Below are 20,286 nucleotides of genomic sequence, written 5' to 3'. Positions count from 1 at the left end.
GCGTAACATCAATAGTCTGTAAATTACTGGAGGGGATTATAAGGGACTATATCCAAGATTTTATCAGAGACTGGGCCTCAGGGCAGTATTTCAACATGATAATGACCCCAAACATCCACGAGTATTTGAGACTCTCCGGTGCCCCCCCCCACCTCTGGCCACATGTGGTATTGCATGCAATAGAAGTCAATAACACACCATACCCACCGGGAAACATGGTGGTGGTAGCATCATGTTGTGGGGATGCTTTTCAACAGAAGGAACAGGGAAGCTGGTGATTAAAAACGTTTCATTAGCAGTAATCAGCATGGATTCATGAAGAATCATTCTTGCCAGACCAATCTATTAACATTCTATGAGGAGGTGAGCTGCCATCCAGCTAAAGGAAGGCCTGTGGATGTGGTGTATATGGATTTTGCAAAGGCATTTGATACAGTTCCACACAATTTTTTACTTTACAAACTGAGGTCTGTTAGCATGGACCATAGGGTATGTACCTGGATTGAAAACTGGCTACAGGGGAGCGTCCAAAGGGTGGTGATGCATAGCAAAAACTCGGAATAGTCTGGTGTGGTAAGTAGGGTCCCCAAAGGATCTGTCCTGGGACCTATTCTGTTTAATTTATTCATAAACGATATAGAGCAGCCCTCAAAATTTCCAATCTCCTGCTTGCATTTGGCGAGTGGAAAATTGAGGGCGAGCATGGGCTGAGGGGGGGGCGAGCAGCACTGGCAATGGGGGTTGAATGGGAGCAGTTCATCCAGTGATCGCCCAGAGGAAGAGAGAGAGGGAGGAAGAGAAGAGCCGGAGGGATCATCACACAAAGCGGGGGTTGCCTGCTGTAACAGATTTCATTTGAATTACCGGGCTCTCGCTGTCACACCCAGTCCCGCCTTCTGGCCTGGCTCCTTTGATAGATAGAACACCGGTCCAATGCCAGAATGTGTGACGTCTATCAAAGGAGCCAGACCAGGAGGCGGGACTGTGTGTAATGGTGAGCGCCCAGCAATTCAAATGTTACAGCGGGCAATCCCCGCTCTGTGTGATGATCCAGCCGGCTTTCTTCTTCCTCTGCACTGGTCACACTGCACTGATGGGCAATGGTGAGGCTACATTGATGGGCACAGGTGAGGCTGCATTACACTGCACTGATAAACAGCTCAGTCTCAATATTTGCAGATGATACAATGTTAGGCAGGGCCATAACTTCTGCTTGGGGTGTGGAAACCTTACAAGAAGACCTAAATAAAATAGTGGGTTGGGCAACTACATGGCAAATGAGGTTTCATGTTGAAAAATGTAAAGTGATGCTTTTGGGTGCTAAAATACGAATGCAAGTTACTCGCTAGGGGGAGAACCTCTTTGGGAATCCAGGATGGAAAAGTACCTTGGTGTACTAGTAGTTGACAGGCTCAGCAATGGCATGCAATGCCAAGCTGCTACAAGTAAAGCCAACAGAATATTGGCATGCATTAAAAAGGAGATTCACTCCAGAGATAAAACAATAATTCTCCCACCCTACACTCTGGTCCGGCTGAATCTTGAGTATGCCGTCCAGTTCTGGGCACCAGTCCTCAAGAAGGATGTGCTAGAAATGGAGAGAGTCGTCGACACCCCCCCCCCGCCCCGGTTCGGTTTGCACCAGAACATCCGAACAGGCAAAACATTTGGACGAACAAACGAACACCGTTAAAGTCTATGGGACATGAACATGGAAAAGCAAAAGTGCTAATTTTTAAAGGTTTATATGCAAGTTATTGTCATAAAAAGTGTTTGGGGACCCGGGTCCTGCCCCAGGGACATGTATCAATGCAAAAAAAAGTTTTAAAACGGCCGTTTTTTCGGGACTAGTGATTTTAATAATGCTTAAAGTGAAACAATAAAAATGAAACATTCCTTTAAATATTTTGCCTGGGGGAGTGTCTATAGTATGCCTGTAAAGTGGTGCAGTTTTCCCATGTTTAGGACATTACCACAGCAAAATGGGATTTCTAAAGGAAAAAAGTCATTTAAAACTGATCGCAGCTGTAATGAATTGTCGGGTCTCGGCAATATAGATAAAACTCATTGAAAAAAATGTTATGGGTTTCCCCCAATCCATTACCAGGCTCTTTGGGTCTGGTATATATATTAAGGGGAACCCTGTGCCAAAGGGTCTGGTATGGATTTTAAGGGGAACCCTGCGCCAAAATTTTTTAAAAAATGGAGTAGGGGTCCCCCAAAATCCATACCAGACATCCAGACATTTATCCCAGCACGCAACCTGGCAGGCCGCAGGAAAAGAGGGGGGGGACGAGAGTGCGCCCCCCCAAACCGTACCAGGCCACATGCCCTCAACATGGGGAGGGTGCTTTTGGAGTAGCCCCCCAAAGCATCTTGTTCCCATGTTGATGGGGACAAGGGCCTCATCCCCACAACACTTGTCCGGTGGTTGTGGGCGTATGCGGGCAGGGGGCTTATCGGAATCTGGAAACCCCTTTAACAAGGGGACCCCCAGATCCCAGCCCCCCTCGTGAATTGGTAAGGGGTACATTGTACCCCTACTATTTCACAAAAGAAAGTGTCAAAAATTGTAAAAAAGACAGGAGACACTTAGGGGCAATTCCTTTATTAAAAAATAAAAAAATAAAAATGTCCAGCGATGTCCATTCATCTTCTATCACGCTGCCGACGAGGCGAAAAAAGGAAAAAAAATCAACAGCTCTGCCTCCATGGGAGGCTTCCGCCGAGTGCCGCTTCTTCTTGGTGACAGCTCTTATATAGCTGAAGATGGGGCCACTCGGTGACATAAATGGGTGACCCCGCCTTCCTCTGGCGTCACAAGGCGACGGGGTGTAGGGTCACGCATTTACATCACCTGGTGGCCCCACCCTCAGCTATATAAGAGCTGTCACCAAGAAGAAGCATCATTCGGCTGGAGCCTCCCATGCAGACGGAGGTGTTGCGTTTTGTTTTGTTTTTCGGCTCGTCGGGCGGTGTGATAGAAGATGAATGGACATCGCAGGACATTTTATTTTTTTATCTTTTAATAAAGGACTTGTCCCTAAGTGTCTCCTATCTTTTTTACTGTTTTTGACACTTTGTTTTGTGAAATTGTAGGGTTTATAATGTACCCCATACCAATTTACATATGGGGGGGCGCGATGTGGGGGTCCCCTTGTTAAAGGGGGCTTCCAGATTCCAATTAGCCTCCCGCCCACATACCCCTACATCCACCTGACAAGGGTTGTGGGGATGAGGCCCTTTTCCCCATCAACATAGGGACAAGGTGCTTTGGGGGGCTACTCCAAAGCACCCTCCCCATGTTGAGGGCATGTGACCTGGTACGGTTCAGAGGAGGGGGGGCTGCTCTCACGTCCCCCCTCTTTTCCTGCGGCCTGCCTGGTTGCGTGCTCAGATAAGGGTCTGGTATGGATTTTGGGGGACCACCACGCAATTTTTTTAAAAAAATGTTTGGTTCGGGGTTCCCGTTAATATTCATACCAGACCCAAAGGGCCTGGTAATGGACTGGGGGGGGACCCATGCTGTTTTTGTTCTATATAGTTTTTGTTCAATATAGTTTTATCTATATTGCCGAGACCTGACAATTCATTACAGCCACGATCAGTTTTAAATGACTTTTTTCCTTTAGAAATGTCATTTTGCTGTGGTACTGTTCTAAACACAGGAAAACTGCGCCACTTTACAGGCATACTATAGACACTCCCCAGGCATGATATTTAAAGGAATATTTCACTTTTAGGCCCGGTTTACACTGATGCGAGTTCATGACGAATGTCAAAAACACTTTAAATTTGCATGTCTTCACTAAAGTCATTGTTTTCAATGACGGTCGTTCACATACATGCGTTACGATTCCTCTACGAATGTGATTAAAAAAAGGGTCTTGTGCGAGTTTACTGCGTTGCGTAGTGAATTTAGTCTCCATAGACATCAATGTAAATCGTTCTTGGATCGCATTGATGGTTCACATATGTGCTAATTCCACCACACTACTCTCCACAAAAACCAGGAAGTACATAGGAAGTTAACACCTTTTTTTTTTTTTTTTTACATTATGATTCCATTGGCTAGAACAGTGATGGCGAACCTTGGCACCCCAGATGTTTTGGAACTACATTTTCCATGATGCTCATGCACTCTGCAGTATAGTTGAGCATCATGGGAAATGTAGTTCCAAAACATCTGGGGTGCCAAAGTTCGCCATCACTGGGCTAGAATATCAATCGCAGCTATGTCCAACTCCTGAAATTCGCTGTAAATTCGCACCTCACAAAGGACAAAAAACGGAACAAAATCACAGCGCATCAGTGTGAACCGGGGCCTTATTGTTTCACTTTAAGCATTATTAAAATCGCTGCTCCTAAAAAAACGTCCATTTTTAAAACTTTTGTATTGATACATGTCCCCTGGGGAAGTACCCGGGTCCCCAAACACTTTTTATGACAATAACTTTCATATAAGCTTTTAAAATGAGCACTTTTGATTTTTCATGTTAGTGTCCCATAGACTTTAATGGTGTTCCGTGGCTTTCGAATTTGCACCGCATATTGTTCGCCGTACGTCCGAACAACCAAACTTCGGCCCGAACTTGTGCTTGGGCCGAACCCTTCACCCATCCCTTCCCACTAACAGGCCAGGTTTGCAAGTTAACTGAAATACATCACAGGTGATATCATTTGCTGCTCAGTGATTGCAGTATTCTAGTCTGCATCTCCCCAATGTAATACTTAATGGGGTCCTGAGGACAGGAGTTGAGAACCACTGGACTAGAGGATCTCCCTAACTTAACTTGTCTCTTATATTTTTTTGGCTGGGCCTCTGGCCTTCAGGTGAATGAACGCAAATCAATCACCATGAATGTTAATCTGCCAATATAGCTGGTCTCTCGACTACAGGATGTATTTTCATTTGCCTGGAGGTCTGATTATATCCCATACCTGGGGATTCCATTGACATCCTTGTTGTCATCCCTATATAAAGCCAATTACCCGCATTTATATAAGAAATTGGAAAAGGACATTAAGAGATGGCCGGGGGCATGATCTGTTCTGGCTGGGTAGGATTCGTTCTTAAAAAATGACCTTTTCCCTGTATACTATTTCTGCTCCCTTCCCATAGCAGTAGTACAATCAGATCTAACGAAATTTCAGTCTAAACTCGTACGCTATGTGTGGGGAGGAAAGGGTCACAGATTTTCGAAACAAGTGTTGTATGCCCCTAATAACCATGGGAGGTCTGGGTCTCCCCCCATCTGGCCCATTACTATCAGGCTGCCAGCATACTAATTTGTCAGGTGTGTGCTGGGCTTTTAGTAACAACCTGACTATGGTTCTGGGCTCCACCCCGGCAGATAGCCAGTGCAGCAAGGGTGCTACCGTCTTTCCCCGAAAGTAAGACATCCCCCGAAAATAAGACCTACTAACAGTTTTGCCTCTCGCTGTAATATAAGGCCTCCCCAGTAATAAGGCCACCCCGGAATATAAGGCACCCAAAGCTACCGTAAAGCGTCTGATTCCTCTGGATCGTAGTGGCGGGTGCCGCCGCGCAGCTCACTGATTGGGCGCAGCCGGAGCTGTTGCAGTGCGAGGTCTCTTTAAAACAGAGAGCCTGCGCTGCCGCCAGGACAATCTACTGCCTGCTGCTCGTTCTGCTCTGACGGAGTATGGCTGACTCACAATTAGACAGTGAGTGAGTCGCGCGGGGCACGAGTTGGGCACATTGTGTGGAATCTGGCCGGCACAGACACCCAGGGGTGACTGAGGTGCGGGGGGGGGGGTGTCTGATGAAGGTGGGAGGGGGGAGAGACTAAATAATTCACTGGCACAGGGGTGGGGGGAGGGGGGATCAAAATGGCACAGGAGGATCAAAAGGGGGGGTGAAATCAAAAGTAGTAGTAGTAACATGAAATTCTTGATACCGTAGGATTCACAGTTTGTCTGGTTATGCTGGTTTGTGATGACCACTACTACCGTACCATATACAAGTAATAAATTTCCTTTTTTTTTGTTCAACAATAAATGTGTACCATATTCTTCTTCATGGAAAAATAAGACATCCCCTGAAAATAAGACCTAGCACATCTTTGGAAGCAAAAATTAATATAAGACACTGCCTTATTTTCGGGGAAACAGGGTAGCTGTATGCACCAAGTTGGTCAGTAAAACAATCTGTAAGAGACAGACAAGGGCCTGGCATGTAAGGCCAGAGCAGAAGTGCTGCAAGTGAGAGCCAACTAGGCTGAATGTCATTTTGTTGATGGAAAAAGGAATGCTGAAACCCCTGCGAGGGAAACCTATGTTTGTTTGCTGAACTTGCTTTTAATAATAATGGGCAAACAAAGCGCTTAAAAAGGAGAAACAGCGAGTGCCGGTGTCCTTAACCAGATTCAGCTCCAGAAGATTTGCCTCCTCAATGACCAGGCCATTTTTTGCGATTCGGCACTGCGTTGTTTTACCTGACAATTCTGCGGACCTGCGACTTTGTACAAAAACAAAATTGATGTCCTTTTTTCCCAACAAATAGAGCTTTCTTTTGGTGGTAATTGATCACCTCTGCGATTTTATTTTTTGCGCTATAAACAAAAAAAGAGCGACAATTTTGAAAAAAAAAAACCAAAAGGAATTTTTTACTTTTTGCTATAATGAATATTCCCCAACATTCTTTAACCAGTTCTGGACCGCCGTACACCGATGTACGTCAGCAGAATGGCACAGGTGGGGAAATGGGCGTACGTACCTGTACGTCCCGCCCTCCCCTTGGGCGGGGGGTGCGATTGCGCCCCCCCGTGCCCACGGCGGTCGGGTTTGTTAGGGGAGCGGTCAGTCCCCAGGGCCAGACCAATGATTTATGGTCTGGACCTGGTGATTGCTCCTAACGAATGAAAACCTTCCCCTGTCTGTGTAAGTGTAAACACAGACAGGAGGAAGTGATGTCATCTCTCCTCGTGATGTCTTTTTTTCGATTCCAGAGAGAGGAGATAGGACATCTAACTGTGAGTTGCACAACCCTACACTAACACCAGTACACATAGGTACACTTGACACCCCCCGATTGCCCCCCCAGTTAACCCTTTCACTCCCTGTCACTGTGTCACCAATTGCAGTTTTCAGATTTTTCACTGATCACTGCATTGGTGTAATTTGTGACTGAAATAAGTGTTAGGGCAGTTAGTATTAACCCCCGTTAGGTCTAGCTTACCATCCTAATAAAGGTTTAACCCCTTGATCGCCCCCCCAGTTAACCCTTCACCCCCTGTCATTAGTGTCACTAATCGATCGCCGTATTTGTGACTCTGGTTAGCCAGTTAGGTGATTAGTTTCACCGTCAGGTTTTAATAGCATCAGGTACCCCCATATATTACCTAATAAAGGTTTTAACCCCCTAATTGCCCCCTAGTTAACCCTTTCACCCTCTCACCAGTGATCACCGTATTAGTGTTACGGGTTACGCTGGTTAGTTAGTTTCTATTTAATAGCATCAGGGCACCCGCCGTATATTACCCAATAAAGGTTTAACCCCCCGATCGCTCGGCGGGTGATATCAGTTAGGTTTTAACGTCAGTCAGGGTCTGCGTCTCCCCAGGCAGCGTCAGATTCGTGCCAGTAGCGCTAACACCCACGCACGCACCATACACCTCCCTTAGTAGTATAGTGTCTGAACGGATCAATATCTGATCAGATCTATACTAGCGCCCCCAGCAGTTTAGGGTTCCCAAAAACAGTGTTAGCGGGATCAGCCCAGATACCTCCTAGTACCTGCGTTTAGCCCCTCCGCCCAGCCCACCCAAGTGCAGTATCAATCGATCACTGTCACTTACAAAAACACAACACATATAACTGCAGCATTCAGAGTCAGCCCTGATCCCTGTGAACGCTAACAGTTTTTTGGTAGCGTTTGAATCAGCCGCTGACAGTCCAGGAACTTTTTTTCGTGTGCATCTCACTAGTGTACCAGTAAATTTAGAGACCAAAATGTCAAATCTAAGGCACACTCGTGAAGAGGCCTACACGTTTCTGAGCATGACAGATAGTGAAGAGAAAGTCACTCATCTGTCAGATTCAGGCTCCGAATATGATCCTGTAGACAGCAGCGGCACCCTGACAGATGGCTCTGACAACGAAGTTGTGGTCCCTGCCAAGGTCAGGCGTACCAGACCCTGTTCTTCTGCTGTCGTTGAGGTGCAAGAACTGCAGGGCTCTTGTATGAAGCATAGAGCCAGTACTAGTGCCGTTCATCCTTCTAGTGAACTGTCAAGTACCAGCTGCCTAGTACACCCTGGTTGTAGTCAAACCAGCACTGCAGTAACACGTGGTGACGTGGCGAGTCCCATAAGTGCAGTTCAAGCTGGTGAGGTGGCTAGCACAACTAGTGTCCCGCAGCCACCAAGAAGAAGACAAACACACGTCGAGCTCATTATGCCCTTCCTGCTGCATTCGCCAATCCTAATTGGGAGCCCACCACTTCTGCAGCATCCGTACTTCCCCCATTCACTGGCCAACCCGGAATTCAGGTGGAAACAGTTGATTTTGCGCCACTTGATTTTTATTTGCTGTTTTTCACAGAAGATCTCTATAGATCTATTGTGGACCAAAGCAATTTGTATGCTGGTCAATTCATTGTCGCTAATCCCCAGTTGACTCTTGCCAGAGATTGGAAACCAATTATGGTTTCCAAATTTAAGACCTTTCTGGGCCTATCCCTCCTCATGGGCTTAACTAAAAAAGAGTGAGTTGCGATCATATTGGTCCACTGACCCAATTCACCATATGCTCATGTTCTCTGCTTCCATGGCCAGGGCACGCTACGAGCAGATCTTGCGGTTCATGCACTTCAATGACATTAAACTCTGTCATCCTCGGGGTGACCCTGGATAAGATCGGCTCTACAAAATTCGGCCCCTCGTAAACCACTTCAACCAACAGTTTGCAGCCTTGTTTACTCCCCATCAAGATGTCTGCATTAATGAGTCCCTGATTAAGTTTTCTGGCCGCTTGTCTTTCAAACAGTATCTTCCCAGCAAGTGTGCCAGATATGGGGTCAAGATGTATAAGCTCTGTGACAGGGCCACAGGCTATACATATAGTTTTATGGTTTACGAGGGAAGAGATGGTCACGTAGAGCCAGAGAACTGCCCAGATTACATAGGGAGTGCTAGTAAGATTGTGTGGGACTCGGTGTCACCTTTATTCAGAAAGGAGTACCACTTGTATGTGGACAATTATTACACGAGCGTGCCACTTTAGTCACTTGTTTGATCGTGGAATTGGCGCATGTGGCACCGTGCAATCTAATCACCGGGGCTTACCCCAGCAGCTTGTAGATTCCCGTCTTAGGCGGGGGGAGAGAGCCTGCTTGAAGTGTAATTTGCTCACTATGAAGTGGAGGGATAATCTGAATGTTTTCGTTCTGTCCTCCCTTCACGCAGACACGACGGTCCAAATTCCAACGGCGACTGGTGTTGTGGAGAAACCCCTCTGTGTCCACGAATATAACCTTAATATGGGAGGGGTGGACCTCAACGACCAGTTGTTGGCGCCGTACCTAGTTGCCCATAAGGTCAGACTCTGGTATAAAACAGTGTCTGTATACTTATTTCAATTGGCTCTGCTGAATGCTTATGTGCTATACAAAGCTTCAGGATGAACTGGAACCTTCCTTAATTTCCAGAAAGAGATCATTACAGCCCTTCTGTTTCCAGACGGTGCTGTGGCCCAACTTCCCAATCAAAATGCAGTAAGCTGGCTGCATGAGAGGTATTTGCCTTATGTACTCCCTGGTACCCCTACCCAATGAACCCCCCAAAGAAAATGTGTCTGTAGAAAGCGTGGATATAGGCGTGACACCCGCTACTATTGTCCCTCCTGTCCTGACCATTCTGGTCTTTGCATTGGTGAATGTTTTGAATGCTACCACACACTAGTGGAGTATTAGCATAGGGTACAGCACTGCACAGACTAGGACACACATTCACAGGGTCTCCAAAGGTGCCATCTCACTTTTGGGAGACCCGAACCTGGAACTGAACCGGTAGTTACAAATAAAAATTAAAAAAAAAAAAAACAAAAAAAAACAAAATAGTTGTTGTTTGTTCTCTCTCTCTCTCTCTCTCTCTGTCTCTGTCTCTGTCTCTCTCTCTCTCTCTCTCTCTCTCTCTCTCTCCTCTTTTTTTACTGTATTCTTCTAGGGATGAGGTTCGAGGCGAACAATTTGGGGTGTTCGCTGCAAATTCGAAAGCCGCGGAACACCCTTTAAAAGTCAATAGGAGAAATCAAAAGTGCTAATTTTAAAGGCTTATATACATGGTATTGTCATAAAAGGTGTTTGGGGACCTGGGTCCTGCCCCCAGGGGACATGTATCAATGCAAAAAGAAGTTTTAAAAACGGACGTTTTTTCGGGAGCAGTGATTTTAATAATGCTTAAGTGAAACAATAGAAGTGTAATATTCCTTTAAATTTCGTACCTGGGGGGTGTCTATAGTATGCCTGTAAAGGGGCGTATGTTTCCCGTGTTTAGAACAGTCTGACAGCAAAATGACATTTCAAAGGAAAAAAAGTCATTTAAAACTACTCGCGGCTATAATGAAATTTCATTGATAAAAACGGCATGGGATTTCCCCACAGGGGAACCCTGAACCAAATTTTTTTTAAATGGTGTGGGGGTCCCCCTAAATTCCATACCAGGCCCTTCAGGTCTGGTATGGATTTTAAGGGGAACCCCGCGCTAAGATTTAAAAAAAAATGGCGTAGGGTCCCCAAAATCCATACCAGACCCTTATCCGTGTACGCAACCTGGCAGGCTGCAGGAAAAGAGGGGGGGGGGACAGAGCGCCCCCCTCCTGAACTGTACCAGGCCACATGCCCTCAACATTGGGAGGGTCCTTTGAGGTAGCCCCCCAAGGCACCTTGTCCCCATGTTGATGAGAAGGGCCTCATCCCCACAACCCTTCTTCTTTCGGCTTCTTCTTCTTCCATCCTCCTCCTCCTCTCCATCATTTTCTTCTGACACTTCTTATATAATGGAGGGCGGGACCGTAACCGGGTGACCCTGTCCTCCTCTGACAACACGGGGAAAGCCTCAGGGAAGTCCCGTGAATTCTTCAGAGGAGGGTGGGGTCACCAGGTGGCCCCGCCCTCTATTATATAAGAAGTGTCAGAAGAAGCGAAGCGTCAAGCGGCTGAAGACTCCCACTGAGGCTGATCGTGTGGACGGAGCAGAGAAGAAGCCTGGAGGAAGATGCGGGATGAGAAGAGAGGACGAAGAAGATGGAGGAAGAAGAAGAACAGATTTAGAAGATTTAGGGTCCCCAAAATTCATACCAGACCCTTATCCGAGCACACAACCTGGCAGGCCGCAGGAAAAGAGGGGGGGACGAGAGAGCGCCCCCCCCTGCTGAACTGTACCAGGCCACATGCCCTCAACATTGGGGGGGTGCTTTGAGGTAGCCCCCCAAAGCACCTTATCCCCATGTTGATGGGATTTTGAGGGGGACCCCCACGCCATTTTTTTAAAAATTTTGGTGCGGGGTTCGCCTGTGGGGAAATCCCATGCCGTTTTTATCAATGAACTTTTATGTGTATTGTCGGACCGACAATTCATTATAAGCCGCGAGCAGTTTTAAATGACTTTTTTTCCTTTGAAATGTCATTTTGTGCAGGGACTGCTCTAAGCACGGGAAACATGCGCCCCTTTACAAGCATACTATAGACACCCCCAGGTACGAAATTTAAAGGAATATTTTATGACAATAACTTGCATATAAGCCTTTAAAATGAGCACTTTTGATTATTCATGTTCGTGTCCCATAGACTTTAACGGTGTTCGCATGTTCGAATTTTTTGCCTGTTCGCAAGTCTCTCTTTACAGCATTGCCCAGCCGCTGATTATTTAAAATTGGCACCGATCTCTGCTGACTGTGAGCGGAGAGAAGCGAACGCCGGCGAGATACACAAAGCCGAGTATACTCGGCTAGTTTCGGCTCCTCATGCAGTCCCACCCATCTCCACTGATTGCGAGAGGAGAGGAACGGGCGGCGCTGACAAACACATAGCTAAGTGTACTTGGCTAGTTTCGGCTCCTCTTGCAGTCCCGCCCCTGACTGTGAGTAGAGCCGAAAATAGCCGAGTACACTCGGCTATGTGTATATCGCTCAAGCTCGCTCCGCTCTGCTCACAATCAGCGGGGATCGGCGTATAACATGCACCCACGATTTTCCCCTGATTTTAAGGGGAAAAAAGTGTGTGTTATACACCGATAAATACGGTAATTCTTTTATACTTTACTGTTTACTGTGTTTTATTGTTAACCATTTTGTTTTCAGGTACGCCATTCAGCTGCAGCACAGGTTTATTTATCTTGACAGCAACCGCGTTTGCTCCCACGATATGTAAAGCCGTGACTCCAGCGCTGTCGCAGGTGATTTCACCACCACAGTTTAAAAAATGAACATATATGCCGAAGCATGGGGGCAGCAGGGGTGGAGGAGCGATTTGCTCCTAACATTAGGAGTGGATTGCCCCCATGCTTCGGCATATATTTTTTAGGCACAGATTGCATTAAAAAATGTTTTATTTTTACTATGTTTTATTGTATGTGCTTTGCAGGTATGGCAAGTCTTACTGTTATACTGTAATGTTACTTTGTTTTATTGTTAACCATCATTTGCTTAGCAGGTACGCCATTCAGCTGCAGCACTGATGTATTTATCTTGACAGCAACAGTGTTTGCTCCCACGATACGTAAATCAGCGACTCCAGCGCTGTAGGAGGTGATTTCACTAACACCAAAAAAAAAAAAAATGGTGCATGTATGCCCATCATTAGAAGTGGGTGAATTAAGGGTGGTATTCTAACAGTGAGTATACCCACCGATCAAAATCCTTTTTTTTTTTTTTTTTTTTTTTTTTGTTCAGCCCACATACTGCATGAAAAAAAAAAAACATTTACAATGTATGCCTAACAAGGACCAGCAATGTACTGGTATGTTGCTGGACTTTAAGTGGTTATACCAGAATGATGCCTGCAGGTTTAGGTATCATCTTGGTATCATTCTTTTCAGCCAGCGGTCGGCTTTCATGTAAAAGCAATCCTAGCGGCTCATTAGCCTCTAGACTGCAGTTCACCCCCCCCCCCCCCAACCATCTTCCATGGTTTTCTCGGGCTCTCCTGTCCCAACAGGGAACCCGAGAATGCAGCCAGTGGTTCCGCCAGCTGATCAGAGACCAGAACAGATCCAATTATCTCTATGGCCTAACAAACCAGAAGCTACAAGCATTTCATGACTTAGGTTTCGCCGGATATAAACAGTGCCATTAGGAAATTGGCAAAGCATTTTATCACACCAATCTTGGTGTGGTCAGATGCTTTGAGGACAGAGCAGAGATCTAGGGTTTAATCGGGTCCAATTTTTTAAAAAAAAGAGTACCTGTCACTACCTATTGCTATCATAGGGGATATTTACATTCACTGAGATGATAAAATAAAAAAATGAAAGGAACAGTTTTTAAAATATAATAAAAAAAGCAAAATTAATAATAATAATAAAAAAGCACCCCTGTCCCCCCCGTGCTCACGCGCAAAGGCGAACGCAAGCGTCGGTCTGGTGTCATATGTAAACAGCAATTGCATCATGCATGTGAGGTATCACCGCAAAGGTCAGATTGAGGGCGGTAATTTTAGCAGTAGACCTCCTCTGTAAATCTAGAATGGTAACCTGTAAAGGCTTTTAAAAATGTATGTAGTTTGTCGCCGCTGCATGTTTGTGTGCAATTTTAAAGCATGTCGTGTTTGGTATCCATGTACTTTGCATAAGATCATCTTTTTTATTTCATCAAACATTTGGGAAATATAGTGTGTTTTAGTGCATTAAAATTTTAAATAGTGTGTTTTTTCTAAAAAAAAAATTGCATTTGAAAAATCTGTGTGAAAAAAAAATTGCAACACCCACCATTTTAATTTGTAGGGCCTTTGCTTTAAAAAAATAATGTTTGGGGATTCAAAGTAATTTTTTTGCAAAAAAAAATATTTTTTCATGTAAACAAAAAGTGTCAGAACGGGGCTTTGTCTTCAAGTGGTTAGAAGAGTGGGTCATGTGTGACATAAGCTTCTAAATGTTGTGCATAAAATGCCAGGACAGTTCAAACACCCCCCCCCCCCCAAATGACCCCTTTTTGAAAAGTAGACACCCCAAGCTATTTGCTGATAGGCATGTTGAGTCCATGGAATATTTTATATTTTGCCACAAGTTTTGGGAAAATTGCACTTTTTTTTTTTTGCACAAAGTTGTCACCAAATGATATATTGTTCAAGCATGGCAGGGTTATATGTGGAATTTCACCCAAGAATACATTCTGACGCTTCTCCTGAGTACAGGGATACCTCATATGTGAGACTTTTTGGGAGCCTAGCTGCATACAGGACCCCGAAAACCAATTGCCGCCTTCAGGCTTTCTAAGGGCGTAAAATGGTGACTTCACTTCCTCACTACCTATCACAGTTTCGGAGGCCCTGAAATGTCTAGATAGCACAAAACCGCCACAAATGACCCCATTTTGGAAAGAAGAAACTTCCAGCTATTTGCAGAGAGGCATGTTGAGTCCATGGAATATTTGATATTTTGCCACAAGTCTCGGGAAAATTACAATAATTTTTTTTACACAAAGTTATCACTAAATGATATATTGTTCAAACATGGCATGGTTATATGTGGAATTACACCCCAAAATACATTCTGCTGCTTCTCCTGTGTACGGGGATACCACATGGGTGAGACTTTTTGGGAGCCTATTTGCGTACAGGACCCCAAAAACCAAGCACCGCCTTCAGGATTTCTAAAGGTGTAAAATTGTGATTTTACTCCTCACTACCTATCACAGTTACGGAGGCTATCCAGATAGCACAAAACCCCCTCAAATGACCCCATTTTGGAAAGTAGACACCCCAAAGTATTTGCTAAGAGGCATGGTGAGTATTTTTGCAGATCTCATTTATTTTTGAAAATGAAGAAAGTAAAGAAAAATGTGTTTGTTTTTTTTTTTTTTTTTCAAATTTCAAAACTTTGTGACAAAAAGCGAGATCCGCAAGTTACTCAACATGCCTCTCAGCAGATAGCTTGGGGTGTCTACTTTCCAAAATGGGTTCATTTTGGGGGGGTTTTGTGCTATCTGGTTATTTCATGGCCTTCGAAACTGTGATAGGCAGTGAGGAGTGAAATAAAAAATGTATGCCCTTAGAAAGCCTGAAGTTGGTGATTGGTTTTCGAGGTCCTGTACGTGGTTAGACTGCCAAAAAGTTCCACACATGTGGTATCCCTGTACTCAGGAGAAGCAGCAGAATGTATTTTGGGATGTAATTCCACATATAACCATGCCATGTTTGAACAATATATAATTTAGTGACAACGTTGTGTAAAAAAAAATTTAAATTTTCCTGAAACTTGTGGCAAAATATAAAATATTCCATGGGCTCAACATGCCTCTCAGCAAATAGCTTGAAGTGTCTTCTTTCCAAAATGGGGTCATTTGGGGGATTTTGTGCTATTTTGTCATTTCATGGCCTCCGAAACTGTGATAGGTAGTGAGGAAGTGAAATCACGATTTTATGCCCTTAGAAAGCCTGAAGGCGGTGATTGGTTTTCAGGGTTCTGTACACAGCTAGGCTCCAAAAAAGTCTCACACACATGTAGTATCCCCATACTCAGGAGAAGCAGCAAAACATATTTTGGGGTGTAACTCCAGATATGCCCATGGCATGTTTGAGCAATAGATAACTTAGTGACAACTTTGTGCAAAAAAAAAAAAATAATTGTAATTTTCCCGCAACTTGTGGCAAAATATAAAATATTCCATGGACTCACATGCCTATCGGCAAATAGCTTGGGGTGTCTACTTTCCAAAAAGGGGTCATTTGGTGGGGGGGGGGGTGGTTTGTGCTATCTTGGCAGATTATGGCCTTCAAAACTGTGATAGGTAGTGAGGAGTGAAGTCACCATTTTACACCCTTCCTAAAGGAAATCCTGAAGGCGGTAATTGTTTTTTGGGGTCCCGTACGCAGCTAGGATCCCAAAAAGTCTCACACATGAGGTATCCCCATACTCAGCAGAAGCAGCAGAATGTATTTTGGGATGTAATTCCACATATGCCCATGGCATGTGTGAGCAATATATCATTTAGTGACAACTTTGTGTTTTTTTTTTTTTTGTCATTTTTCAATCACTTGTGACAAAAAAATAAAATATTCAATGGGCTCAACTTGCCTCTCAGCAAATTCCTTGGGGTGTCTGCTTTCCAAAATGGGGTAATTGGGGGGGGGGGTGTTGTACTGCCCTGCCATTTTAGCATCTTAAGAAATTAGATAGTTAGTCATAAACTAAAAGCTGCGTAAATTCCAGAAAACGTACCCTAGTTTGTAGATGCTATTTTTGCGCAAACCAATAAATATACACTTATTGACATTTTTTTTACCAAAGACATGTGGCTGAATACATTTTTGGCCTAAATGTATGACTAAAATTGAGTTTATTAAGTTTTTTTTTTTATATAAAAAAAATTAGAAATATCTTTTTTTCAAAATTTTCGGTCTTTTTCCGTTTATATCGCAAAAAATAAAAATCACAGAGGCAATCAAAAAAACATCAAAGAAAGCTCTATTTGTGGGAGAAAAAGGACGCAAATTTTGTTAGGGTACAGCATTGCATGACCGCGCAATTACCAGTTAAAGCAGCGCAGTTCCAAATTGTAAAAAGTGCTCCGGTCATCGAGCAGCCAAATCCTCTGGGGCTGAAGTGGTTAAAAAACAAATTTCTTCCTCAGTTTAGGCCAATATGTATACTTCTACATATTTTTGGTAAAAAAAATCGTAATAAGGGTATATTGATTGGTTTGCGCAAAAGTTATAGTGCCTACAAAATAGGGGCTTTTTTTTTTTTTTTTTTTTTTTTTTTTACTAGTAATGGCGGTGATTTTTTTTTTTTTTTTTATCGGGACTGCGACATTGTGGGGGATAGATCGGACACTTTTGACACTTTTTTTTTTTTTGGGACCATTGACATACAGCAATCAGTGCTATAAAAATGCACTGATTACTATGTACATGACACTGGCAGGGAAGAGGTTAACAGTATGGGGCGATCAAGGGGTTAACTGTAACTGTGTGTCCTAGGGAGTGATTCTAACTGTGGGGGGGATGGGACTGCCTGGGTGAGACTGATCCATGTTCATACTTAGTATGAACGACAGATCAGTCTCCTCTCACCTGACAGCACGGAGATCTGTCTGTTTACATTAACAGATCTCTGTTCTGTCTCTATGCGGTCCGCGCCCGCTAGTGGTCTGAAAGCGTGCCGATGTATAGCTACAACGGTTCGCCCAGGGGAGCCAACCTGCCGCAGTATAACTGCGGCGGCTGGTTGGTAAGTGGTAAAGCTCTACATTTGGCGCTAGTCCTTTACACCAGCCCTTGGAGCACTGTTCCTTCCACTGACACCAACAATGGGGGACTATTCTTGCCACTGACACCAACGTTGGAGCATTGTTTACTCTCATTAACGCTGAGGCATTTTCTATTCTTACCAGGGGTGGAACTACCACCATAGCGACCCATGCAGGCGCTATGGGGCCTGCAGCCGAGTGGGGCCCAGTGAGGATGAGAGCACCGCCGGCACAGTCTCCCAGCAAGGGGAAGAGAGAGGAAAGGAAGAGGCGAGCTGTCCGTATCAGCAGAGAGCTGAATTGCCCGATGTAATAGCTTTCATTAGAACTTCCAGTGTTCCCGGGGCTCACGTCACATAGCTCCACCTCTTGGCCCAGCGCCTTTGATAGACAGAACGCAGATCCAATGCGGGACAGGTGACGTCATCAAAGGCGCCGGGCCAAGAGGTGGGGCTATGTGACGATGAGCCCTGAGAAGACTGGAAATTCAAATGAAAGCTATTACAGCGGGCAATCCCGCTCTCTGCTGATCCGGGTGGCTTGCCTCTTTCTCTGCATAGGTGGGGCTGTATGGGGCACAGGCAGACCAGGCTATATGGGGCACAGGTCAGGCTGTATGGGGCACAGGTCAGGCTGTATGGGTCACAGGTCACGCTGTATGGGTCACAGGTCACGCTGTATGGGTCACAGGTCACGCTGTATGGGTCACAGGTCACGCTGCATGGGGCACAGGTCACGCTGCATTGACACTAGGGCAGCTGGCGGGGGGGGGGGGGCTGTTTGCAGGGGGGCCCCATACAACATTTTGCTATGGGGCCCTGCTATTTCTAGTTACGCCGCTGATTATTGCTAACCAAAGTCTGTAGGACCGTAAACTGGCTGTCTGTTTAAAAAATTTGGAGACCCCTGTTCTAAAGCATATGATTTATTTTGTGGTTAATTGTGCTGCAATATGTTGTTTAAAGCTGAACAGCCAAACAAACTGACTAAATACATGGAGGGGGACTATTTAACCTGCCAAAGTAATGATTTCTATCAGTTTTGTGATCTTCAGAGCCCTGCCACACAGAACAACTAGGAGGATGACACAAACTTCACACTTTCAGTTATTGGCTTTATAGGGATACAGTGATTTCTTCCCTCCACAATGAGCCTTTTAAATGGAAAGTAAAGGAGCAGAAGGAGACTGATAAGGTCATCTCTCTGTTCACTCTACTCTCTCCCTCTGTCAGCATGTTTTTTGTCAGCACATTTGCATGCCACATACCTGACTGGCTTTTGGTTCTGCTCCTCCCTCTCCCAAACTGAGTGCTGCTGTATAGGACTGCAAGAAGCTGTTACAAATTTACACACACACTTTTTAAATTCTTATATAAATATAGAGCTATATAATTGTTTTGTTGATTATATCTGCCTAAGATTCAGATTGAATTATAAATTCTGTACAGTATTGATATGAAGTTTGTTAATTATTGTTTGCCCCAATTTATGTGGGCAGTAACCTTTGACAGCATCTAGCATATAATAAAAAATTACCAGTCTGGCAAGTTCTCAGGTGCTTTCCTTTCATGTTTTGCTTTCAACAGGATTGTGCATCATTGATACCAATTTCCAGAAGGAATCACTTGTAACACTATTTTCTGCAAACTATCCATCTGCATTTCCTTCTAATGATCGCATGACTTGGAAGTTCAACTTGCCTTCTGGTCATGCAGCTGTAGTCAAGTTTGTCAACTACACGATACCAGTGTGTGAAAAGAATGAGCTGGAAGTACAATACCATCTACCAAAGGTGTCAACATTAAAGCTGCATGAAACGCAACCTGCAAATATACAAAATAACTTCAACTTTTCTTTGCAAAATTGTGTAGTGGACAGAAAGATCACTAATCAGCCTGGACTTACCTTGAATTTTACAGTCCTAGTTCAGAAGACACCTGGAAGTAAGTGGCGATTGCATAATTTTTAGTCTTATAATTGCAAACACTAAAATTCCAGCAATTTGTTATAGGTTACAAAGAAACAATGAAAAAGGTTAAAATTATTTTTATTAAAGGCAGTTATTTATGATGCACAGTGTATTGCATAGGTGTGCCAGGTAGGGTGACCACGTGTCCCGGATTGCCCGGGACAATCCTGGTTTTTGCAGGTCTGTCCCGGGCACCTTCATTCCAGGACAGTACAGTGTCCTGGAATGAAACTGACACTGCCACCCACCCCCAGGGCTGATTTGATGCCCCCATCGCCGCTTTACTCACTGACAGTACTTGTCCTGGCCGGGAATGTCTAGAGAGGCACAATCCCCACCCGCTGCTTGTGATTGGAGAAATCATAAATCCCGCCTCTTGCATGTAATCACTGTAGAGCCAGCGTTGGAACAAGGTAAAACGGGTCTCCGCCAGCCAGCACAAGTACTGTCAGTGAGTAAAGTGGCGACGCAGCGCCCTTTTTTGAGGGGCGTGATCAGTGCTTCTGGGTAAAGCGCGCTCCCGCCCTCCCAGCTGTGCTGTGATTCGTTACAGCACAAGCTGATTTTTAAGAAGGGATGTCCCTAAATGGCAGTTTGGAAATGTGGTCACCCTAGTGCCAGGATGGAGAGCGGGAGAAGGGGCTCCCTTCCTTTTCCACATAAACACAGTGAACACACTCACTCACTGTGTTCATTCATAACTGAAGCGTAGTAAACTGTGTTTACAATGCTTCAGTTTGTGAATGAACAGGAAGCCTCTCAGCACAGAGCACTTTCTATTCATTTGCTGTCTAATGCAGCTGAGGCTGTAGAGAAAGGCATGTGTGTTTGAGCTTTGGGGTGCACACCTATGGTGTTTAACCACCTCAATACAGGGCACTTACACCCCC

The 20,286-nt window shown here is 44.8% G+C and overlaps 1 protein-coding gene across 1 annotated transcript in view; it reads left to right on the top strand.

Annotated features, from left to right (window-relative positions):
* The window catches only part of CDCP1 (CUB domain containing protein 1), a 174,410-nt gene that overhangs the window by 94,622 nt on the left and 59,502 nt on the right, over positions 1–20,286 (top strand). The window contains exon 4 of the mRNA XM_073630434.1: positions 19,014–19,370. Coding sequence (XP_073486535.1) covers positions 19,014–19,370 — 357 coding nt within the window. The remainder of the gene's footprint in view (positions 1–19,013; positions 19,371–20,286) is intronic.

Source organism: Aquarana catesbeiana, linkage group LG05 (genome assembly GCF_042186555.1).
Source record: "Aquarana catesbeiana isolate 2022-GZ linkage group LG05, ASM4218655v1, whole genome shotgun sequence".
In the NCBI taxonomy this organism is placed as follows: Eukaryota; Metazoa; Chordata; class Amphibia; order Anura; family Ranidae; genus Aquarana; species Aquarana catesbeiana.
Note: the sequence above shows the minus strand (reverse complement) of the source record. Positions and strands in the feature narration are given on the sequence as shown.